Source organism: Suricata suricatta, chromosome 16, assembly GCF_006229205.1.
Source record: "Suricata suricatta isolate VVHF042 chromosome 16, meerkat_22Aug2017_6uvM2_HiC, whole genome shotgun sequence".
NCBI classification, from domain to species: domain Eukaryota; kingdom Metazoa; phylum Chordata; class Mammalia; order Carnivora; family Herpestidae; genus Suricata; species Suricata suricatta.
The window spans coordinates 25631835-25656765 of NC_043715.1; the positions used below are offsets into that span (position 1 = coordinate 25631835).

The 24931-nt window shown below is 53.4% G+C and overlaps 1 protein-coding gene and 1 pseudogene across 1 annotated transcript in view; both read left to right on the forward strand.

Moving 5' to 3' along the window:
- Positions 1–1124: 1124 nt before the first annotated feature.
- The window catches only part of CNGB1 (cyclic nucleotide gated channel subunit beta 1), a 67455-nt gene continuing 43648 nt past the window's right edge, over positions 1125–24931 (forward strand). Inside the window, exons 1-14 of the mRNA XM_029926163.1 lie at positions 1125–1157; positions 4750–4931; positions 6929–6986; positions 7288–7360; positions 8183–8327; positions 8418–8448; positions 8644–8680; positions 10514–10589; positions 10710–10749; positions 11132–11291; positions 12375–12450; positions 13936–13972; positions 20621–20780; positions 21697–21771. Of these exons, the coding sequence (XP_029782023.1) occupies positions 4758–4931; positions 6929–6986; positions 7288–7360; positions 8183–8327; positions 8418–8448; positions 8644–8680; positions 10514–10589; positions 10710–10749; positions 11132–11291; positions 12375–12450; positions 13936–13972; positions 20621–20780; positions 21697–21771 (1142 nt within the window). The 5' untranslated portion in view covers positions 1125–1157; positions 4750–4757. The remainder of the gene's footprint in view (positions 1158–4749; positions 4932–6928; positions 6987–7287; positions 7361–8182; positions 8328–8417; positions 8449–8643; positions 8681–10513; positions 10590–10709; positions 10750–11131; positions 11292–12374; positions 12451–13935; positions 13973–20620; positions 20781–21696; positions 21772–24931) is intronic.
- Positions 2936–3369, forward strand: LOC115280983 (annotated as a pseudogene).

A 24931-nucleotide genomic window follows, 5' to 3' on the forward strand; every position in this document is an offset into this window, starting at 1 on the left:
TGCTGGGGCTGGGGGAGTGATCAAATGGGACCCTGCATGAGTGAGGCTTGGTCTGTGCCCCGCTCCTGGGGCTGAGCAGCCTGGAGGCAGCTGAGCCCCGGGGGAGTGGGCAAAGATCTGAGTTCCCCCAGATGTGCCTGGGGGAAGAGAAAGTGGTTCTAGGGAAAGGAAAATGAACAAACTTTGGCCACATACCAGTGTGAATGACCCTCATGTGAATATGTATGGAGGGGAAAAAGCCAGGGGTCATCAGGTCACAGGATGATGTGTTGCTCTGCAGGCTCCTGACCGGTTCACATGCTCACCGCACATTGGCCGCACCGGTGCTGCCCGGTCCCTGTTCAAAACCATCATGGGCTTCCCTGGTCCATCCACTAAAACCCAAAGTCCTTATCATGGCTTATAGGCCCTACGTGATCTACCTGGCCCACCTCGACCTCATCTCCCACCACTGTCCCTTACACCCACTAAGCCCCTGCCTCCTCCCTGTTCCTCAGGTACATGCAGGCTCATTCTGGCCTCAGGACCTTTGCCCTTGAAGTGTGTTCTGTCTGCAACAGGGTCCATTTAGCTCTTGCTCTGCATGTCTCGGCCCAAATCTCCCCTTCTTCATGGAGGCCTACCTACCCTCCTTCCAATGCCACACACCTGTCTCTGCCCTGCTTGTGCACGCTCCTGGGCACAGAGGAGGAGCGCAGGAGATGGTGTGGATGACAAAGCCCCCATCCCTTGCTGTCACCCCCCTACTCCACTCCCACCCAGTTCTTGTCACCTCACTGAACCCCTCTTCACTGGGCCTCTGTCCTTTTCTCCCCCAAGATCTCTGTCTCCCCACTAGGGCTGGAGCTCAGGAGAGGGGGCCAGCTCACACACAGTCAACCATCCCTCAGTCCTTGGATTCTTCCTAACGGCCCAGCCTTGGGACCACGGCCGACCGGGCAGAGCCCAAGGCAGAGGCTACCGAGGTCCTGCCCAAGCTGCAGGAGACTGGGCCAGAGAGACTCTGCTTGAGTACTGGGTCTGGAGCTGGAGGGCTGGGTGTGCCTCCTGCCACTGCTGACCGAGACCTGACAAGCCCCTGCCACCTAGAGTCTCCCAGAATCATATGAGGACATCAGCTGTTATTCTCCCACTGGCCACCCTTTGGCTTAGTCAAAGTATGTGGCAAACTGGGGCCCCTGGAACCTGGGGGGGTCCCCGGGTGACTCACGGGGCCCCACCCAGGGCCACGTGACTGGCTCCTTCTCCGGGACCTAGGTCCCTGCTGGCCCCTGGAAGACTGCTGCTGGCTGCAGGGGCCTGGAGCGCCTGTCTTCCACCCGCTCCTCCTCACCCCTGTTTGGCCCCTGCTAATCCTCTGCGCACGGCACTGCTGCTGCCAGTTAATCCCCTCTGTGTCTGAGTGACCGGCTGAGAGTGTCTTGGAGAAGGCATTCCTGGCTGGTGGTCGGCATCCAAGCAGGTAACTCGGGATGAGGTGGTAACTGGATGGGACCCTGGTGAGACCCCCATGCTTTCCTTCTAGCAAGGCATCTAGACTTGGAGAATAGGCGAGGCAGGAAAACTGGGGCTTTGGTCTCTGCCCGAGGGGTTCAAACCGTAGTGAATCTTTGAGGCAGCTTATCACATGCAGATTCCAGGTCCCACGGAGGGTTTAGAGGGGCCTAGGACTCTGTATTTTCACCAACTTCCCGGAAGATTTGGAGAAGCGGGTGACTCCAGCATCGTAGTCACCTGGACTCTGAGGTCCCCTTCCCGCCTTAGCCTCCCTTGTCCATGTGGAATCAGCAGAGCCATGCAAATATTTCCATCCCGGAGGAAATGACTGGGTCTGAGGGAAGAAGAAAAATTGGGCACGGGGAAGGCTTCCCTGGTCATTTCCAGAAGGTTCAGAAACAAACTGGAGAAAGGTTTGCAGGACTGGCCTGCAGAGCCAACCCTGGGTGAATGTCAATAGCCCTGGGGTGGGTGCGAGACTCCTGGAGTCCAGTTGACTTGAATGTGACTCAGCTTGTCTGCTTACCAGCAGGGTCACTTCGGGCAAGTCCATTCCTCTCTCCCTGCATCTGTTTCCTGAGCTACAAAGTGGTAACAATTATCTTCCTGACGCTGATGGCAGGCAGGGAGGAGGATGAATGTGATCAAGGGTGGATGACACCGCTGGGTTTTGTCTCATGGGGGTGGCTGGGGTCGGCAGAATTCCGCCACCCGAAACATAAGGCCTGGGCTCTACCAGCCTTGGAAATCACTGTCTGTGTCCCCACCCAACAAGGGAATGGAAGGCCGGAGGGGTTCACGTATGGCTCTGGTTCACCTTTTCGGGAGGCTGAATCAGGGATCTGGTTTCCCACCCGGAGCTCTGCCCCCACAGCACGGCCTCTCCCTGGACAGCTGGGGTGCTGAGGCCGGAGCAGGGGCAGAAGTCAGGGCTGTGAACAGACAGGAGGCACAGCCAAGGGGCTGTGGGGACCGGCACTGGGGCACGGGTCCTGGGCCCTAGGCCTGTCCTTTTCTGCCTGGGGCCAGAGTCCCTGGCAGAGGAGGGACAGAGAAGCACTCTACATGTTGGGCACCCCCTCCCCCCAGAAGGGCCCATTCAAGGGCAGGAGTTTGCACATACCAACCTGTGTGGTACCCCCTGGGCCAGGCCGTCCTGCAGGGATTTAGTCATAAGGGCTGAGGCCTCCCGTTCCCAGAAGATACATGTTGCCAGCAACTGTACCCATAGAAGGTAGGGCTGAAATATCACAGTAAATCTTGGAAAAGGGGCTTAATTGTCATTTTATCTTAAAATTTTTAAGTCATGAAAACAGGTCGATTTTTATGTTAAAACATTTTCTGTTCATATGCTATTCACAATGTATTTTTAAAAATTCATGTTGGATCCGCCCTGCGCCTGGAAGGGTGATGTGGCTGGGGCTTCGCCGGCCTCACTATGTCTGCCATTTTCAATTTTCAGAGTCTGTTGACTGTAATCTTACTGCTAATATGTACCTGTGCTTACATCCGATCCTTGGCACCCAGCCTCCTGGACAGAAATAAAACTGGATTGTTGGGTGTATTTTGGAAGTGCACCAGAACTGGTGAACGGAAGAGCCCTTACGTTGCAGTATGCTGCATAGTGATGGCCTTCAGCATTCTCTTCGTACAATAGCTTGGGAAAATATCAGAAATTAATTGCCATCAGATTTCAATATGAAAAAAGGACTTAACCTACAGAAAATAATGGAATGAATGGTTAACCCTTTTATCTCTGAACATTGAATGAGATAAATTTCCAGCTGCTGTTCTCTATTTTTGTTATTGGACCAATGTTCTATATAAATAGGATGTAACCATTTAATACTCAAGAATTTAATATGTCTGTAACAATCAACCTCAGTACTGTCACTACAATATTACAGTCTACAAATGTTATTCTGTTATGTCAGATACCAGTTTTTAGGAAGGTATCTCTAAGACACAGAATAGAAAACAAAATTGGTAAATTACGCCACTTCCTTTCACTCTGATTTGGAAATGATAAATCTTTATAGAATGAGACACTTTTCTGGGCTAGCTTTTTTATTGAAAAAAGTTCAGTTTGTGTTCATAAGGATTGCATTCATATTTAATTATGCTTGCTTTTCCTCTGGCTATACCAGAACGTTAACAGGGTACCTCTAAGCAAATTCTGTAGTGTATTACAGATGTTTCAGCTATTTAAAACAAGCCTGTGCACTTCTTAAGGAAAAAGGCAAATGAGATGTGACTGAAGAGCATTTTTGGGAAAATGACCATATTTAACCTAAAAGTTTAGAATAGCTGAGTGGTCCGATAGCCTCTGAAATAAGTATGGATAAATATCTCCAGAATAAATTGACCAGCTGTCATTTTCTGAATAAGACTACATTCTTAGAGTGAAAAGAGCAAAAAAGAACAATTCAGAAAGATAATCCTATATGTTTCTTTCATTCTTTTTAGTGTCAGGTCTCCAATTTTAATTGCCCCAAAATGTAAACTGTGCTTTTTTTTTGTTGTTGTTTGTTTTTAAGTAGGTGATGGTAAACAGTTTTCAAATCTGCTTATCTGTGTATCTTGGAATAAGTGTCTGTGAGTTTTGATAATAAAGACCTTCAATAACCTCAAAAAAAATTCATGTTGGGATTGTGCTTAATGTGATATTCTACAATTAGTGTTCTTTCTTGACACCAAATAATACTCATAGCCATTTATTAAGTGCTCAGTGTGTGCGCGCCATGTTCTCACCAGGTTATTTAATCCTCACAATGGTCTCCACGAGACAGGTACTGAAACATCCCCGTATTACAGACAAACAAACTGAGGCACAGAGAGTTTAACTGATTTGGTCATTCCTGGAGTCCAGAGCATGTACATCTTTCCATATTAGTTCAAGCAGACCCACCTTTTTCCTGGCTCCAGAGTATTCCATTATTGGATGCACTGTAATTTATTTAATACTCATCCCTCTTACAGGTGAACATTTAGGAACTTTCTAATAACCAGGTTCCTACTGGCACATATTTGGGTGTTTTTCATCTTTTACTATAACACTGTTGTGACCAAGCTCTTTATACACGTTTTTGGCCTGAGTATCTCTATCAGATGAATACCTGTAGGCAAATTGGCAAAGATGTTTTTAAAGATGAATGAGGGAAGAGGGAACCGTGTGACCCACAAAAGTGGCCCCCAAATGCTGGGAGCAGCAGTGGGCGCTCTGGGGAGGTCTCAGGACTCTGTCTCCTACAGGCACCAGGATGTGGAGCTGGGCCCAGAAGGTGCTGCCTCAGCCCCCAGGGACCCCTCTGAAGACCACGATGGAGGAGGAGGAGGAGGAGGAGGAGGAAGAACCAGAACTGGAGGTGGAGCTGGAACCAGAGCCGGAGCCTAAAAGAGCCCCCACGGAGCCCGAGCCACGGGGCGAGTCTCTGGTAAGAGGCCAAGGCTGAGGGAGGCCATGCTGGCCTTGTGGCTCCAGGAATTCCCAGTCTGGGTCAGCTGCTGCCCCCAGGGACCTTCCACGAGGGGACTCGAGCCAGTTCTGCATCCCATCCATTCAGGAGCCTGATGACAACTAGTTCAGAAGCTCAATTAAAAAGATTTGATTTAACTCCTAATGGATGTGCCTGTGCACTGTGCTGGGCATGTAATGATGAATAAGGCATTGCCCCTGGGGGTCAGCAGACAAGTACCACCCAGGTCATTCTACCAGGAGACAGAGGGGATGAGAAAATTCGGGGAGCTCCAACACTGGGTTCAGCTCTTCCCTCCTGGAAGGGCCAAATGAGCATATCAGACAGAAGCGAGGGAGCTCAGAGGAGGGAGAGAACCATCTTAACTCTGGAGAGTGGCAGCTGCGGGGCTCGGTCCTAGACACAGAGGGCGGGCCTGCCTGGGACTGGGGATGGCGAGGGGGGACCTGCCTTGTCAAGGAAAGGCTGGTCCTGGGCAGCTCGAGGTAGTTCAGGAGATAGTGACCACCCAGGTAGAGTTCATGTGCATATGTGTTTGCAAGCGCAGGTGTATGTAGCGGTATGTCTGTGCATACATATGTATTAGCAGATTGTGTGCCCACAGACACATGCACGTATTTATGTGTTTTTGTATGCACACGTGACAAACGTGTACATGTGTATGTCACATGCATTGTGTCTGCAGTGCATCTGGGGCATGTTGTAAGTGTATGAGTGTGTACATATATGTGTTTCTGAGTTTGTGAATGTATTCATGTGTTTGTGCATGCACATTTGTGTTCCTGTTCATGTATGTATGTATGAACACATTTGTATGTAGCTACATGTTTGTATACATATTTGATACATCTGTGCATGCATGTTCATGTATGCATGTTCAGCTGCAGAATTATGTATGTATATATGTATGTGTACACATATTTGTATGTTCATCTATGTGTGTATTTGATTGTGTGTTGATTTACATATGAAATGATGTGTTCATGAATATATGTTAGTATGTCAGTGCATGTATATGTGTGTAGATGTCTATGCTTACGTAACTGAGCATATATATGTGCCTGTGTGTATACACAAGTATGTGTCTGTGTATATATGCAAATGTGTGTGCATGCATATGCACATGTTTGTGTGTCTGTACACTTGCAGGCATCTGCATATGCGCATGTCTGCGTGCATGCACATGTATATATGAAAATGTCTGCATATGGCTCTCTGCACATGCATGTGTATTGGGGCATGCATGCGCATGCAAATGTATATGCACAGCACATGTGCTTTGTGTCTTGCATATACACGTGCATGTGTGAGCAGATACATGTGTGTATCCACACACCTCTGTGTTACAGCATGTATGCACGTGTGTGTTCCTGTATGCATGCATCTAACTGCACACATACGGACATTTACGTGAGCTCATACATTTACGCGTATGCGTGTGTGTGTGTGCAGTCTGTACACGCACGTATGTGCACACAGCACTAGGAGCTGCAGCTGCAGAGGCAGCTGAGGGCAGATGGCAAAGGCAGAACGCCCCCCAGCTCCTCCAGGGGAATGGCAGGTTTGGCCCAGAGGAGAGAGAGAGCTCTGGCAGGGAACTAGGTATGGGGGGGTCCTCTTACCTCCCTCTCTCCTTCATTTGCCTCAAGGCTTCGTAACTGTCTCCAGTGTTCCTCCTGGTTCTCAGGCCACAGAGTGGGGCAGCTTCCTAGGGGAGGAGAAAGGCTTGGGGCTACCTTGGTAGGCGGACACCCTGGATGCGGGACCCCTGGGGTTGTGAGGGAGGAAGTGTCCCAAGTAGAAGGAGAAGCTGCTGGGTTTTACAGGGACGAATGTGAAAACAGCTGTTTGGTCCTGTGGGGCAGGGGGTCCTTAGTGGGTGGGGCAGGGGCTGCCCTTGCCTGAATCAGGCTGGTCTCCTTGAGGGCTTATGTGGTCCTGTTTCAACCTTCCAGCCACAGGAGGAGCCATTCAAGGGGGAGGAAGTGGCTGCAGCTGAGCCAGACCCTCAGGGTAAGTGCTGGAAGCCCAGGATGCCACAGCCAGCAGCAGGGGAAGTGAGTCTGTTCTCCCTCAGGGCCTTGCAGAGTTCATAGGCCGGCAGGCCCATTTCACAGATGAAGAAACTGAGGGTCAGAGAAGTTGAGGACCAGGCTCCTGGGGACTTTTCAACTGAGCTGAGCTGGAACCCTGGCCTTCTAACTCCCTTGGGGCTCTCCTCTTTTCCCCACCTCTGACTTGACCTCCCTCACAGGGTAGACCTCCCTAGGTACTCTGAGGCTCCAGATCTAAAGTATGGGGGATTCCTTTCCAGAAACCGAGGAGGCTGCCCTTACTCCACCCACATCCCTCCAGGCCCAGGTCGCTGTGGTTCCTGAAGTGAACAGGTACCATACCACACCCCCCTCCTTGGGGCCGGTCCCGACCCCCCCAAAAAAGACTAGGGGGCCGGTTGGTGGTGGGGACCGGCACTGTCTCAGGTCTCTAGCCATTCGCTGGCAACTGCCCAGAACATCTTGGGAACGGGCTGAAAGGAGCCTCAGGCAGAGGGCAGGGATCTCCTGGGCCAAATGGGCAATGTGACCAAGAGAAACGGAGACCAGGGGCCGGAGCATTCTCAGTGCTTAAGTGAAATGCAGGTCAAGTGTGGCCAGGGCTTCTGATTTTCCCAATGAAGCCAGAAATCCAGACTTTCATGTACAATCTCCAAGTTGGCTCGTCTTAGACTGTTAGTGCTTATCCAAGTGAGCGTATCTGTGTGTCTGTGGGGGCAGGGGGCTAGCCTCAGGCAGTGAGTCTGCGACCCTCATATTTAGCCTGCCCAGCCTCCACCACAAGGAAAGGGCTCCCACAGGAAACCCTCAACCCTTCTGACCCTTCTGGAGCACAGGACCTACCAAGTGTAGGATGGGACCCCCTGGAGCCAGGCTAAGAGGAAAGCAGGATAATAGATCTTGGCTGCTTTGGACCAAGCATCTGATGGGAGTGGGCTCAGGACAGTACTGGGCATACCTGGCCTTGCTAAGGTCTGGTGTCCATCATTTTCCAGAGCTGTATGCAAGCCCTGGGGGTAGGTGACAATCTGAAGTCTCACAGTGGGGAGATAGACATCTGGGATTCCACCCGAGTTCTTTAGGACACTAGAGAGTGCCACTTGGATCCGGGCAGGGCTGGGGACCCGAGGGCAAACTGGGATCTTTGTCTCTCAGCACTCCCAGCGGCTGGGTGCTGACCTGGCTAAAGAAAGGAATGGAGAAGGTTGTCCCACAGCCTGTCCTCAGCAATGGGCCAGACCAGACCCCTGCTGCTGGCTTGGAGGGCCCCGCTCAGGTACCTGTGGGGGTGGGAGCTGAGGTGGGTTTGGTAGGGAAGGGCAGGGTGGGAGGCCATTGGGTCTGGGCTCTCTGCCCTCACCTGTCTGTCTGTCTGTCCTGCCTGCCACAGGTCCCTGGGCAATGCAGCAATGGGGGCTCAGGTAAGGCCAAGAAGCAGGATGGCTTTTCTGGGGAGGGGGGTGGCTAGGGGAGCAGGGATGCCCCTGCAGACAGCTCATAGGCCAGGGACTCTCATCTGCCTGGCCCTGGATTCCAACCCGGGTTTGAGTGAGGCTTATCGGCAGAGGGGGTCTGGGCAGGCTGCTGGCTGCTGACTAGCTTCCTTTCTTCTGCAGATGGACTCAGTGTGGCCCCTGGGGCCCAGGACACTGGGTAAGTCCCCATCCCTGAGCACTGGTTTGGCCCCTGAGCCTCATCTGTAGTGTGTGTGTGGTTGGGGGAGCCATGTGCCCAAAGCTGAGGGTCTTAGGTTCAAGAACAGGGTCCACTATCACCTCAGTATGTGATCTTGGACTTGCCTCTCATCTCTTCTGGACCTCAAGTTTCTCATCCTTAAAATGGAGCCAAAGGGCCCTTTGCTTCCAGTGGTTTGTTGTGCTGATTTCTGGGAGAGCCGCAGGCGGGAGGCCATGGGAAGGAGCATGGATGAGCTCGTGTATGTGGCATGTATGCCAGAGGCAGGGCTGGGGCCACTGTGGGGGACATAGGGGCACCTAGGTTGGCCTTGCAGTTGGTAATAGCTTCAAACTTCTCCAACTTGACCAAGGTGGGTGGCTGTCTTGTTATTAAGGGTAGGTGAGGACTATGGCAAACAGGGGAGCCCCCCTTCCTTCTCAGCTCCCACTGTTTCTGCCTGGCAGGAGTTCAGGCCCAGTGTGGCCAGACTTTCCAGTTTTTTAAGAGAAGCTAGAAATTTAGGGTTTTGTGTAGTCCTGTAAAACTTTTTTAGATGTTGCCAACTAATTGAAACGTTTTTGGAACACTGTGGGCCCCCAGATAAGCCTGAAGTCTCCAGTGTGCAGTCTTTGCTGGGGACCCAGCCACATGCATTCATTTTTATTCACCCCATCCATTCATTCATTCCTTCCCTCGTTCATGTGTTATACTGCTGGGTTCTTGAGTGCAGGGACTTTTGTCTTGTCACTGCTGAACCGGCACAGGGCCTGCCATAGGAGGGGACACAGCACAGAGGGGATGAATGAATGAACGTGTGCAATCACACACACACATTCATTCATTCATTCATTGTTCCAATCACAGCCGTCTATTTCTTTTTGGCCCCTGGAGGCTGCCCAGATCAGGGGTCCCCAGGGCCATTCGACTGACTCTTGAGACCAGTACAGCAATTTAGGATGAAATCCCCCAGAGGACTTGCTGGCTTTCTTTTGGGGCGATACCCAGGGGGATGGGATGCCCCGGGAACATGGGTTTCCCCTGCAGAGGGAGGGGCTGCCTGGAGGCCAGCTGGATCTGGAACCCATTTCCCCCAGGGCCAGCTATGTAATTTGCGGGGCCCAGTGCAAAATGGAAACGTAGGACTCCTTTAAAAAATCACTAAAAGGGGTGCCTGGGTGGCTCAGTCGGTTAAGCCTCCGACTTCAGCTCAGGTCAGATCTCACGTTTGTGGGTTCGAGCCCTGCATCGGGCTCTGTGCTGACAGTTAGCTCAGAGCCTGGATCCAGCCTGTTTCCGGTTCTGTGTCTCCTTCTCTCTCTGCGCGTCCCCCTCTCATGCTCTGTCTCTCTCTGTATCAAAAATAAATAAAACATTAAAAAAAAGTTAATAAAAAATCACTAAGAGTTTAAGATTGTAACAACAGCATTAATACCAAAAGCGGGCCCTTCTACGTATGGGGCCCTGTGTGACTGTACCATTCACAGACCCACGAAGCCAGACCTATCTGTCCCAGGCACAGGGAGTCCCCCATGCCATGTCCAGGTCCCGAGGCAGACCCTATTTCTCACCTGCTGCCTAGGTGCCCAAGGCAGGGCCTGTTGTTCTAGGCCTGGTGCAGCCATGGGTCAGAATTTGGGGCTGGCAGAAGTTGCCCCACTACTGGAGACCCTTCTAGAGCAGCCAATACAAGGTCCCCACTGTGCAGAATGGGACCAGAGATGAGGAAGGGCTGGTCGAAGCCTGGGATTCCAGTAGATGTTCAGGTGAAGGGTGACTTGGTTTCTCCACTGACCTCTGTCCCCTTTGCAGGCCTGGGCCCTGGCTGCTTAGGTGGCTTGAACAGAATCTGGAGAAAGTGCTGCCTCAGCCCCCCCAAACCTCCAAGGTAAGTGGAGGAAAAGGGGGAGCAGGCAGATGACCATTGGGAAGGGTTTCTGGGGCCCCAGGGGAGGGAATGCACAGGGTTTGCTTTGCTCCGTGCCTTCACTCCCTGTCTCTGATCTAGGACTGGGGAGATGAGCCTGCAGATGCTGCCTTGGGCCCAGGTATCGGGAGGGGACCTGGGAAGGGCTGCCAGGCATGGCCATGGGCTGGGCTGGGGGGTGCCACTGGGGCCTGAGGGATCTTGGGGGAGGACCTTAGCCCTCATCCAGGCTTGTGGGGGTTGGGCTGTTGTGGTGGCTCTTGGAAACTCTTCCCAGTCTACGCTGGGAAGCCAGTGGCATGGGACCATCCTGTGAGCTCTTGGTCAAGTCCTTTGAGCTTCCTGGGCCTCAGTGCCATGTCTGTCTGATGAGTGGAGTTGTTGGAGTGGTTCCAAAGGGCTCTTCACTCAGTCATGTTGGTACCTGGGATCTGGTCCCCTGTGCCCGTGAGGGGTTGCATGGAGTCCTGCTTTGTCATCTCTAGACTCTCCCTGCTGCTTAGAGCCCTCAGGACCCCCTTTGGAAAGGGAGCCCATGCTGCAGGCCCTGGAGAGCCCCTCCATGCCCACTGCTGGCCCCTCGGAGCCCAAGGAGGAGCCAGTTTCAGAGCCCCAGCCCACCTTCCAGGCTTCCTCCCTGCTGCCCGCTGGGGACCCTACCAGGTAAGCCCCCCAAATGTCATGCCTTCCATGGGGAGCAGTATCAGTGCTCTGCCCCAGCCCAATACCCAACACTTCACCAAAGTAGTTGGGTTTTTTTGGTTGTTGTTGTTTGTTTGTCATTGTTTTAGAGAGAGAGAGAGTGAGTGAGCAGGGGAGAGGGGCAGAGGGAGAGAGAGAGAGACAGGATCTTAAACAGGCTCCATGCTCAGCACAGAGCTTGATTTCATGACCCTGGGATCATGACCTGAGCTGAAATCAGGAATCTGATCCTCAACCAACTGCACCCCCAGGAACCCCCAAACTAGTTTTTTACGTTATAAAAGTTCTCCCCATGCACTGGGGAGAACATTTAAAGGGGTTTCTAGGACCCTGGTGCCTGGGTGGCTCAGTTTGTTAAGCGGCTCTGGTCATGCTCTTGTCTGTGGGTTTGAGCCCTGTGTCAGGCTCTGTGCTGAAGACTCAGAGCCTGGGGCCTTCTTGGATTCTGTGTCTCCCTCTCTCTCTGTCCTTCCCCTGCTCGCTTCTGTCTGTCTCAAAAATAAATAAACATTAAAAAATTAAAGACAAAAACACATGCAAAATGTGTATCTTAGAGATGGTTTTATCCAGATAGGTCTGCTTCATATTTCGTACCTGCTGCGGAGAACTCTATTATGTGGAGGTATCAGCTTTTATGTAGCCATTTGCTGGGCACTTAGCCTTGTTTCCACTCTTTCGCTGCAATCAGTGGCTTGTACGGGCATCATTTCACTCACGTACAAGTAGGGCACTGAGAACCTGGCATCGCTGAGCCAAAGGCTGCATGTTTAAAATCAGGATATGTGTTAACAAATTCTCCTGCCCTGGCGGTGTGTGAGACGCCCGAATGCAGTTTCGGGGCGGGAGTGGGGGTGGGTGGGTGCTGAGCTACCTGCTGGGGTCTGAGCAGTACCCAGAGGGAGGAGGTCTCTTTGGGGCTAGAGACCTAGGTTCTGGTCTGCTTTCTGGTGGGCTTGCCGGCTGCCTTCGGAGGGACCGCACTCTGGTCTCAGTTTCCCCGTGAGCTCCACCACTTAGACATAGCCTGGTCTCTCCCACTTGCAGGTTGATGGCTTGGCTCCTGCACCGGCTGGAAATGGCTCTGCCGCAGCCTGTGCTCTACCGGAAGGCTGGCGAGCAGGTCTGGGCTGGGCTGGGGGAGAGAGGGCCTAGGGAGAGGTGGGAGGGGCCTGTTGAGGCAAGCACTGTCGGCCTGGGGGCGGAGCTCAGGCGTGGCCGCCTGGTCTGGGGGCGGAGCTTAGGCGTGGAGCCAAGTTCCGGGGCCGGGGCACCGAAGGCACCGAAGGCAGAAGCCAGCCTGCGGTGAGGGCGCGGGGACTCAGCCTGCCTGTCGTGTTTGTTCCACACACTTTCTCTGAGGGGCTGCGGCCACTGGGCTGAGAAATTCTGGCCCCGCCGTGCTAACCAGGAGGCCACAATCAGTGGGGGAGGTGCTTCCATGGGGGGAGCATGAGGCTGTGAGGCTGAGGGGGAGCTCCTCCCTCACCCCCCAGCTTGAAGGAAAGCTTTCTGGTGGAGGTGGCTTGCAAGCTGAAACCTGAGGGAGAGGTAGGATGGGGGGTGGTGTAGGAAGAGCCCTTCAGGAGGAGGATCAGCATATGCAAAGGACCGGAGACAAGAGAGGCCAGGAATGTTCTGGAAAGAAGTAGGGCTTGGGGTTTGCAGAAGACCAGAGAGAGCTGTGTGCATTTCTGAGAACCTAGGACTCTAACATGGGTGGGTGGAGGGAGCCAGGCCTCTGTCACCTCCTCCTCCCCCTCTCCAAGAACCTGACACCTGGCCCTTCTCTCTTGGGGACAATTGTATATCTTTTTTTTTTAAGTTTTATTTGTTGACTGTTTTTTAAAAATGCTTATTTATTTATTTTGAGAGAGAGAGCAGGCTTGTGTGGGAAGGGCAGAGGGAGAGGGGGAGAGAAAATCCTAAGCAAGTCCCAAGATGTCAGCACAGAGCCTGACATGGGGCTCCATCCCATGAACCGTGAGATCATGACCTGAGTGGAGATCAAGAGCAAGAATCAGACGGCTTAAGTGACTGAGCCACCCAGGTGCCCTGACAGTTGTCCCCTGGAGCTGGGAGGCAGGAGGCCTGGATCCCAATCCTGGCTGCAGTAGGCGTTGGGCAGGAAAATCCCTTCCCTGCAGGCCGAGCCCTCAGGCTCCCTGTGTGGCCTGTGCGGTGGCAGAGGAAACGCAGCCTTGGAGTTTTCCAGGAGAAGGAAAGAGGGCCTGGTGGCAGGGACATTGTGTCGGTGAAGGTGTCCTCACAGAGAGGAGGGGCCCTGAGGATGGGGCTGGGGCAGGGGGAAGGTGGGGAGGGGTTTCCCCATGAGGAGAGCAGAGCAGAGGGTAGGCAGCTCAGGCTGGGGGCCAGGCCTGGGCCAAGGAGCAGAGGTGGGACCAAGTGGTGATCCAGGGAGGTCAGTGCCTGGAGCACCGAGGAGTTCTGAGGCAGGAGGGGGGAGGCAGGCCAGAGAGGAGCCGGCAGTCCCTGGCCCTTCTGCGGGTGTCCTGGGAGGGGTGAGGAAAGCCCCTGCATGTGCCGGTAGGGGTGGTGGAAGGAGGGAGGCTGGTGAGGAGGACACAGTGTTTTTCTCCCCCTGCAGGAGCCCGATTCCCCTGTGACGTGTGACGTGCAGACCGGTAAGTGACACCTCATTGGGTCCTCATGTGCGTCTCCGGGAGGGTTGCTTGGTCTGGGTGTGCCGTGTGGGGGGGTTCCCGGCCAGGCCTGAGCTTGCATGGGGGCTGCGTTTGGGGCCTCCTGACCTGGGGCTGAGAGAGCCCATGGCCTGCAGGCCTCACTGCAGGTCAGCCCAGCTGGGTAGCCAGAGCCGGGCCCAGGGCCACATGGTGGCGGGAGACCCCTTCTGGGGGCTGGGGAGAGACGTGGTAGGGGACCTGGCTTGCTTTCCAGTTTCTACCCAGAGAAAGCAGTTCTGAGGCTAAGTTGGATGGATCCTCTTCCTCTGGGAACACTTAGAGAGAGTTCCCACACCCCCCTGGGCCAGTGGGTTTGGCTAGGCAGAGTCCCCCGTGGAGAGCCATGGGGTCTCCCTGGGGGAACTAGATCCCATAAACTCCAGCTCCGTTGAGTCAGGGGGGTTCCCCTTACCTATGGGTGGGGCGGGTGGGGAGGTGTGTGCTGACCTTTATCCCAGCCTGGCGCTAGCACTGGGGGATGGGCTGAGGCCAGGAGGGGAAGGTTAGGGTCCAAATTCTGTTCTTCCTTCCTTTCATGGCCTGAGGAAAAGCATGTGGTATACAGGGCATTCATTCATTCATTCATTCATCCATTCACAAAGGCCTGCGATAAGTTCTAGAGGTGAGCAAAGCAGAGTTGAGGGCCAGTGGGTGGTGGCCCATCCTTGACACAGGCCCTTAGACCACGATGGGGTCCCCAGGACTCATGTCCTAGGCCGGAAACCCTAGGTCTGCCAGGCTGATGGTGGCCTTTATGAGCACTCTGAAGGTGAGGACAGCCATCCCAGCCTGGCGCACGGACGGCCAGTTGACCAGGCAGCTAGGGTCTGGCAGAGCAGCCATGGGAGGCGATGGGATTTGTATAACCGTGACAGCGTCGTGAGAAGTAGGCTTCAGAGCAGGGCTGGCTCGGTCTTGTGGAGTCTACACAGAGCAGGCGCCCCTACCCCCCATGGCTGTTGGGGCTGGCAGAGGTACAGAGATGTGCCCGGGGTCACAGAGCAAGTTGCCACAGACTAGCGATTAGCATCCACTTGGCATGGCAGCGGTGTTGAGGCTGAAGGAACAGGAAACATTCCCTGGAGCACAGTTTCCAGAGTGGGGGCCACTGAGGGCTCTGAAGACGGAGCCTTTGGCCTTGTCCTCTCCTCCTATTGACTCCTCTGGAAGGAGCAGGGTGCTCAGGCAGCCATAGACAGGGCCTCCCCATGAGCCTGGAGTGTGGGCAGCAGGGCCAGGAGCCCAGTGTGTTAACTTCCCAGATTCTGCCAGAACAAAGGACCACAGGCTGGGTGCCTTTGAACAGCAGAAATGTGTTCTCTCACAGTTCAGGGTGCGGAAGCCCAAACTCCAAGTGCTAGGTGGGGGGTGGGGGATGGGCTTCTCCTGGTGCTCCAGGGAGAAACCCTCCCGTCCCTCTCTCCTGGCTTCTGGTGGCTGCTGGCAGTCCCTTGGCTGCTAGCTGGCCTCTAATCACCTTTTCCCTCATGTCGGTCAGATCTTCTCCTTCATGGATATAAGGCCCACCCTGAATCCATGATGAGTTCCTCTTGAGATCCTTAACTAATGACATCTGGAAAGACCCTATTTCCAAATGGGGGTCACATTCACAGGTCGTAGGGATCAGGACTGAATATATGTTTTTTGGAGGGACACTATTCAACCCACTCTATGGGGTGACCCCAAGGGGCTGGGGGCTGCTGGCTCCACCCCCCTGCCCATTGCCTCCCTGCTCTTTCACTCACTCATGCGCCTGCTCATTCATTCCCTCCGCCTGCCCACCCAGCCACCCACTCTTCTGTCTTGTTTCAGGCGTGGTGGCAGCGGGGGGCCTCTGAAACAAGAGAGAAGGGATCCTGGGAGAGCGCGGATGGACAAACGGATGGATGGATGGATGGAAGGAGAGAAGGGTGCCCTGAAGACCTGCAGGGGAGGGGGAAGAGGTGGCTGTTGACCACACGCCCTTCTTGAACAGTGTTCCCCCCTCCCCCACCACTCCCCACACTCCCAGGCAAGATGAAGCGAGCCAGTCCCACAGTTGCTTCTCTGAGACCAAGGCCCCTTTCCACAGAAGCAAGGAGAAGGGCAGTCAAGGGCCGCCTGTGGGACTCAGGCTGGAGGCAGGAGGTCCTCCCACCAGAAGGCTGTGGGGGAAGCCCGTGGAGGACTCCCTTTGAGAGGCCGCCCGCACAGCCCTAGTGTGGTGCCTGGCACACAATCGGTGCCCCAATGGGACACAACTTTTCCCGGAAGAGGATCCCCTTAGGCTTGGCTGTGTTCTCTCCCTCCAAGAGTTGGGTCCGCCAGCAGACAGCAGCACAGGCCTTCGGTGACATTAAAAAGCACAAATTACCACATCAAAGCTGCAACTGCATGATATCATTGCTTCAGAAGAAGCTAAAGCGAGTACTTAGGGTTGAACAGTGGTTGGGTTAGTGTGGCCCATGGTGGCAGGAAGATGGAGTTCGCCAGGGACCCTGATCCCCAGCTGGCCCACAGATGTCTGTGTTTGGGACAAGGAGTGATTTTATTATTTTTTTTAATGTTTTTTAAATTTTACTTTTGAGAGAGAGAGCAAGGGAGGGTCAGAGAGAGAGAGTGGGAGACACAGAATCTGAAGCAGGCTCCAGGCTCTGAGCTGTCAGCACAGAGCCCAAAGTGGGGCCCGAACCCATGAACCATGAGATCATGACCTGAACCGAAGTTGGACGCTCAACTGACTGAGCCACCCAGGCGCCCCAAGGAGTGATTTTAAATAATAGAATTAGTTGCCAACATCTAAACACGAGGTGGCTGGGACTACCCAGCGATGATAGACCTGTGCCTTGTGGAGCTTGTGAGGGCAGTCTGAGGGCAGTCTGAGTGCAGCCGCCCCCTGAGGGCAGGCTGCACACACTCCTCTTCCCCCCCAGAGGGCTGTCTCCCTGGCTACCTAAGCCTTGACTTTGAGACCCTTGAGGTTCCCACCCGGCGGTGAGGGGAGGGCAGCCTCAGAGAGGGAATAAAGTGAGCAAATGCCTAGAAGTGGGAGAGAGAGAGAGTGGTGGGCACCTCAGCAAATCCTGAGCTCTTGATGCAGAAGGTAAAGTTCAGCAAATCCCGCGATCTTGATGCAGAAAGTAAAGCCAGAGAATCTGGGACCTGGGGCGCCTGGGTGGCTTAGTCGGTTAAGCATTGAACTCCTTTCTTTCTTTCTTTCTTTTTTTTTTTATGTTACAGAGCCTTTTTATTTATTATCATTATGATGATGTTAGGGGTTGTAAGAATGTTGGTGACAGAGTAAGATCTTGAGCTATGAGTAGTAGAACAGGTGTGCCCCGAGTTTGTTGTATTTCGCAAGTTTCCCCCCTTTATAACTTACTTCCGCAGTTTCAAAGCTAAGAACGTTAGAGTAGATCAGGGATGTTAAAGTTTTATGTGCAATGAAGTTTAAGAATCTGATGAGAGCTCCAGTATAAAGTATAGTAGTCCCTCTTTACAGGCAGAAGGTGCTTTCTAAGACCCCCAGTGGATGCCTGGAACTGCGTAGCACTGAACCCTCTATATGTACATGCCTATGATAGAGTTTAGTTTATGAATTAGGCACAGCAAGGGGCGCCTGGGTTAAACGTCCAAATCTTGATTTCCGCTCAGGTCATGATCTCACGGTTCATGACTTTGAGCCCTACATCAGGCTTTGTGCTGACAGTGCAGAGCCTGCTTGGGATTCTCTTTCTCCCTCTCTCTCTGCCCCTCCCCTGCTCTCTCTCTCCCTCTCTGTCTCTCAAAACAAATAAATAAACTTTAAAAGTTAGGCATAGCAACAAATTAATGACACTAAGTAGTAACAAAAGAAAACAGTTATAACAATATACTGTAAAAAAAGTTATGTGAATGTGGTCTCTCCCTCAAAATATCCAGTTGTACTGTACCCACCCTCCTTCTTGCAGAAGCATCAACTCTTGATTTTGGCTCAGGTCATGATCTCGTGGTACATGAGATCAAGCCCCACATTTCTCTTTTTCTCTCCCTGTCCCTCCCCCATACACATGTGCATGCGCTCTCTCTCTCGCTCTCTCTCTCAAAATAAATAAATAAACATTAAAAAAGAAAGAAAGAAAGAAAAGGTAGGGCCTTATCTTACAGACAACGGGGAGCCACTGAAGGTGGTTGAGCAGGGGACTGACTTTGCAAAGACTACCCTGAGGCTGAGCAAGCATTGGAGGCAGAGAAAGCAATTGAAGCAGGGGTTCTTGAACTTTAGGCCACATCCAAAGCATCTAGGACCCAGGCATGCTGGAGAGGATAAGCCAGAACTTGGGCTTTGTCAGCAACCCAGGGGCTGGTGCTGGCCTTGACCTAGAATGTATACCTCCAGCCTCCCTGTTTGCTGGTCTTGGAAACAGGAGCTCCTTCCTTAGAAGGAGTTGATGACCTTCACTACCTGAGCCAGAACCGCATTCAGTTGCCCCGAGGGACATCCCAGGCTGGCCGAGAGGATGCTGGCCAGGAGGTGGCGGGCTGGTGAGGGACTCTGGGAGCAAAATTCCAGCCCCCATGGAGCTGGACTTTCCGTGTGAGCTGGAACACCCACAGTGCTTCAGTGGCCCATCGGGACCCAGGGGCCGGGCCCTGGGAAGGCCGGAGCTGTGACTCAGCCTCCTGAGACGCTCTCGGCTCCCCCAGGCCTGCAGGGAGCTCTGGCCCCGGGTCTGTGTGGCTGAGTACCCCATGCTTGCCCTTCCCCTGTGGCACCCTGGACACCAGCCTCTTCTCAGAGCCATAGAATCTCCGGTTGTAAAGTGGGGACAATGTAGGGCATGGCTTGGAGGCCTGGCACAGAAATGAAAGGAGAAAAAGCTTGTAAAATGTTTCCGCACTGAACAATATCTAAAGAGAAAGCGAGGATGCAAACAAAGACAGCATTAACTCTTCAGGACACGAAAGACTGGGCTCGTGCAGCACCTATCACAGAGCAGCCACTCAGGCCGGGATGGGGCATGTTTGTAGCCTGGGGCAGCACACCAGAGAGTCAGGAGTCAGGAGACCTGGAGATGCCTCTGACATCCTTTGTGGCCTTGGGCAAGTCATCAATCTCTCTGAGTTGGCTTAGTGCTTTATAAAATGGCCAGAGTACTGTTGTCACCATGAAGGGTTGCTGTGAAAACTAATGAGTTCACTAGCAAAGGGGTGTTTGTTCTGTCCCCTGTATGCCAGATGGGGACTTGAACCCCAAGTGGCTGCTCAGGGCAGAGATGACACACCATTACTGGACGGCAGTCTAGAATGACACGTTTGACGTGGCCCACCACTGGATTCGGGGCCACGCTTGGGTGAGCCTCCCCAGTCAAACCCCAGGGGTGTTTGTAGGGCTGGAGGAGTCAGGACCCTCGAGGAAGAGCCTAGTTCAGGATGCATGTGGGAGTTTTCCCTGGAGGGCAGGCAGGGGCCTTCTCTGTGAGGCAGGATGAGGTCTGTACTGGGGGCCTGGAGGCAGGAGCAGAGGAGACAGATCTTGGAAAGCAGAAAGCCATGTGCCTGGCACAGGGGACACACCCTGTAAAAGAGGGTGTGAACCTGTGTCTCAGTTCACAGGAAAAATAAAATGAGAGGGGGGTAACAATTATTCCTACCTCAAAAGGTTGGTGTGAGGACTAATTGAATTAATCCATGTATATCATTAAGCACAGGGCCAGGAACATAGTACGTGCTCAATGAATGTAGCTGCCGTTATATTATTATTATTTTTTCTGCCCATGAATAGTAACTTCCAAAGTCACAGGATAAGACTTGAGACCAACTCCCATTTAAAGTCACTGTTCATAATTACATGCTTGGCTTAAGGGCCACCAAGACCCTGGAGCTTTTTGGGAACACCCAGTATCCAGGCAGCCTCCTCCCTTCTCCCCTTCCTCTTGACTGTGGGGGACTTCAGTTCCTGATGAGACTCCCCTGCACCCACTTCTGCCGAGCTCACACTCTTTGCGTTGTCAGGGACTTGAGTACGTGGAGAAATAGTGAACATGATAGATTCCTATCTGAAGGTGGGACCATCTCTGCCTGAAGGCCAATCCCCTCGGAAGCTGGAGCCTCTAGGCCCAGGCAGGAAGGACTTCTCAAAACAAGAGCTGAGGTTATGAGCATGCAGCATGCTGTCACCAGTGGGCAGCATCTAGAGAACAGGCAGGAGGCAAGCTTTCTCTATGCCTGGGGACATTCCAGGTCACCTTGTACTTGGATGTGCCAAAGCAGACCCAAGCCTGGATCTTCCATATCCCCTGTGGGTGCTGTGCTTAGAAGCATTGTTTCTGCTTCTTGCACAGACCTCCAAGAATGGGGCCGCTAAGGAGACACAAAGGCTAACTGTAGTTGAAGCTCTATCTCAAAAGGAAAAAGGGAACAAATGACCAGGAGACCAGGTGAACAATCATGGGCTTCAGCCTGTCCTTTAGCACTGATCTGGCTGCTAATGGTTCTGTGGATGAGGGTGCTGTGTCTGCTGCTTGGCTGAGAGCTGGCCCATGGCTGGTGATGGCCAAGGCCCCCTGGGTGGTCCCTGGCACTCAGAAGGCCAAGCCCACCCTCCCCTGTGCCCTGTGTCCCCTGCAGTCTGCATCCTCCCTGGAGGCCAAGAGGAGCCTGATCTCGTCCTAGAAGAGGTTGACTCTCACTGGGAGGAGGACAAGTGTCAGGACCGGGGCCCCAGTCTGCAGGGCACAGAGGCAGCTCCAGCTTATCAAGAGGACGAGGCTATGGAGGAGATGCCCAGGTGGGAACCACAGAAAGCCCTGGAAAAAATGATTGGAAAGATAATAGGCACTTGGTACAGAATCCCAAGGGTATCAAAGGGCATAGAACAGGAGCGAGACCTGCCTCTGCTCCTTCCTCCCCTTCCCTCCCCCAGACATCCAGCCCTCTCCCTGTGAATAGACACAGCGGCTGCCAGTTTCTTCTGTGCTGGTCCAGGGAGCACTGGGGCATTTACAGGCACCTTTCCTTTTTTTTCCTTTACATAGCATATCACATGCACCTACCTGTCTGCACCTTGCTGTCTTCATTCAACAGTATACCTTGAGGCTTTTCCACTTCAGTGCATAGAGATCATCCACAGTTGTTTTTTTTTAACAACGGCATAGTATTCTATCGTGTGGATATGCCAGGATTTATATACATTTATGCTTGCGAAATTCTGTTATTATAAACAATTTTGCAACACTCTTGCACCTATGCCCTTGCACATGCACGTGAATAAGATTGCAGGATAAATTTCCAGAAGGTGGGCTGCAAGGTCATTGGGCATAAGGATGGGTGACTGTGGTAGTTACTGCCCACTTGCCCTCCCTAGGGACATATTGATCTTTGTTCTTTCTAGCGATCTTGGTGATAACCTCTCAAGCTGGGAGGCCTCAGGCCCATGACCTACATTGTAAAGGTGGGGAAACTGAGGCCCAGAGAGGCTCAGAGGCTGAGGTAGGGTTGCCTCTAGGATGGTGGAGGCTGGGCCAGGTCCCTCATGCTGTGGAGAGGCCTTGCTGCCAGAGAGAGCGTGAGGTTGCTCCAGTGGGGCTCCCCAGGTCAAGTCTTGGTTGAGATTTCCAGGTCTGTTCTCAGGGGTCATGGGGCATGAGGTGGACTGGGGGTGGAGCTGCACGTGGGCTCACCTCCTGCTTCTGACCTCAACTCAGGGAGCTGCCCCAGATTCAAGAGGAGAAGGAAGAGGAGGAGGAAGATGGAGAGGAGGAGGAGGAGGAGGAGCCCAAGTAAGGCACTTGTGTGTTCTCAGCCCTCCCCACAAGGGAGGGCCCAGGGAGGGGTTACGATGTGGGATGGGGGGCCTTTCAGGGTGGGGGAGCTCCTTCCTTGTTCTGTGCTGTGTGCTGCCGGGTGCTGACTGGAGAGGCCGGAGAAGCTGGGGTCCCCCACAGTGCTCAGAATGACTTGGGGCTCACATTGCCCAGCACTTAACACCCCTGAGACACTTAAACACACACACAAACACCAGAACACAGCCTCCTCAGGGACGGGGGTGGCGGGGTGGGGAGCGTATTGTGCTCACTCCCATGTCCCTAGATCCTACAATGTGCCTGCTACAGCAGGCGCCAAATAAATGTCGGTTGAATGCATGGATGGATGAGTGAATGGGCCCATGCAGGGGGCCCACAGCCCTTGTAGTTAACCAAACCAAGGCATCGGGCTGTGTCCCCCTCCACACTGTCCATGACAGTCCCATGGGTGCCTTTGAAGGTCCCATGGATGTCCTGGATTCTGCCCTACTGTCCGTTAATGGTTGATTCTCCCCCTGCATCCATAAAGATTTCAACATGAACACACAAGAGAAGTCAGAGAAAAGAAAGGAGATCAGAAACCACTAACAGGTCTAATCATCAAACCACATCTTGATTATCAAAACCACTAAAAACAAACAATCATTCTGTGACACGATAGAGGTGCTAATTAACACAACAGCAATCATATTGTAATATAGAAATTAATCAAATCAACATGCCATACACCTGACATTCACACAGTGTTACCTGTGAAACACATTTCAGTAGTTAAAAAAAGACCACTGAGAAGATGTTTAGCCGTGTGGGATGGACAGGCAGAAGGACAGACAGAGAGGGGGATACATGGGGAGATGAAGAGTGGGCGGTTGGGTCTGAGTGTGGAGTCGGGGCTTGGAGAGGTTGGAGCTAGAAAGTCAAGAGTCTGGTCTTGTGGACGGAGCTGGAAAACGCGGGGCTGGAGGACATACTGGGAAGCCAGTGTGGACAGAGGAGAGGCCCAAAGGCCAGAGCAGAGCCAGGGAGATTCAAGGGAACAGAAAGGCCTGAGAGGAGGTGCCCCTAAGGAGGGGAAGGTGCCAGTGAGGAGAGTGGGGGACAACAAGAGTGTCCTGGGAGTTTCCGGCAGGAGGGAGTGGCCTGCTGACTCAAAAGCAGCCGGCATGTTGGACGACAGTGACACTGCAGCTGGTGGATATGGGGGGAGACGTTGCTTCAGACAGAGGTCGGGGCCCAGACTGTGAAGACCTTGGACTTGCTTTCTCAGGAGCAATGGGGAGCCATTGAAGGTTGGTGAGCAGGGAGATCCAGACGTGACCTGGCAGCTGTTCTGTGGGGAGACTGAGGCAGAGAGGGCTATGATAAGGCTGTTATCATGGGGCAGGCCAGGCTGATCGAATCTGCTCCTTGCATGAGTCCCTGTCCCTGTCGCTCCACTCTCTGCGGTGCCCGCCAGCCTACACCCTTCCTTCCTGACCTGTCCCTCTGGCCCTGGCCTGAGGCACGGGCTCTGCCTCCTGGCGGAGGGACCTGGGCGAGTGCACACTGCTCAGAACTTCTGCCTTTGCATCTGTGACATGGACCTACTAACACCCCTGCAGGTGGGGTTACAGGGCCAGCTGGGACCGGGCATACTAGGACCCGGCCCGCAGTGAGCGTCCCAGCAAAGGTCCTGGATACTCTCATCCCCACAGAGGGTCACTGTCAGTCCCAGTCGAGAAATAGTTACACTGTGAGACAACACCGGACTTCAGGGCTGGAGGCCTGCTCGGTGTCATCTGCTTTAGGTCCACCTTTCCCTAGTTTCATATGGAATTTTTTCATCTGTGGCAGGAGACCACATGGTAAGTTACTTGCTTGCCTCCAGTGATGGGGAGCTCATAACCTCTTGAAGGCTGTCCTTTCCATCCATATACACCTCTAATTTAAGAGATTATTTCTTCTCCCAAACATAAACGTGCTTCCCTATGGTTTCTGTAACCCAGTCTGAATTCTGCCCTCTGGGCCCCCCAGAGCCAGGCTGCTCTCACTGACAGAGGCTAGCCCTTCCCCTGGGCGACGACTTCGGTGCTGCCTGGCTTTGTTAGTGCTGGTTTATAAGTGCTCCTGGTGGGGAGTTGTCCCCCGACTAAACCCGTGTGCCCAACACATAAGTCTGAAAACCCCTTTATATGCCACTGCTCTGGAGCTGAAGTACCCCCCAGAGACCAGTGATTTAGTGTACTCACACACATGCACATGCACCAACTACACGCGTGTTCTCAGTGCATGGTACACATACATCTGCACGACATGGACACAGACACACAGGCTGGGTTGGGTACACACTTGTACGCGCACAGTCATAGCCACACGCACAGCCTGCATACACGCGCATACAGCACACTCGTTCATGTTCTCAAACGCACATTGGTACATGCTTGCCCACAGGCACACAGTGCCCTGCCTGCACGTGCATGCACACAAGCACAGGTGTACAGTTACCCACGAACACTGCAGGCACACACATATTCACACAAATGTTTACCCAGAGTTTCAAATTCAGGGGGCTTTTGGGCCCTGGGGCCCTAGGCAGGGATGAGGGTGGGTCAGTTGGGTGATCCCAGCGCCAGGGCCAAAGGGTGTCAGGCACCGGCAAGCAGACCAGGCCGTCACTGGCTGGGGAAGGAGTCTCTTGGCCAGCTTTGCAGAGGCACAGGGGTTACTGATGACGTGCGCGGGCCCTGGTAACAGACAGATGGTCGCCTAGCGACCTGGTTTCTGCTGGCAACAGCTCGGCTTTTCCTAGCAACTGCAGCCTTTTGGTCCCCACCTGCCCTCCCTTGGGTATGGCATTTCTGCAGAGTTCCCTGCACACTCCCTCAATCTGGTTAGAAGCAGGAAGGATCAGTGGCTCATCCGCTACCCGAGCCACACTGGCTCCAGAGCTGGCCTGGCAGGCTCGGGGCTGGCCCGGGCCCTCCAAATCCTCTACCTGTGGGCACCCGGCCCGGGGCTTGGGATGAATACTCTTACCCCCAACTGAACTCCTGCATCATGGGCATTTTTGTCGGCAAAGACAGCGAGACCCAAGTAGGTGGCTGCTTCCTCCTAGGGGCTCCCCTTCTTTCTTTCAGAGTGGGGGTGCCTGGCGAGG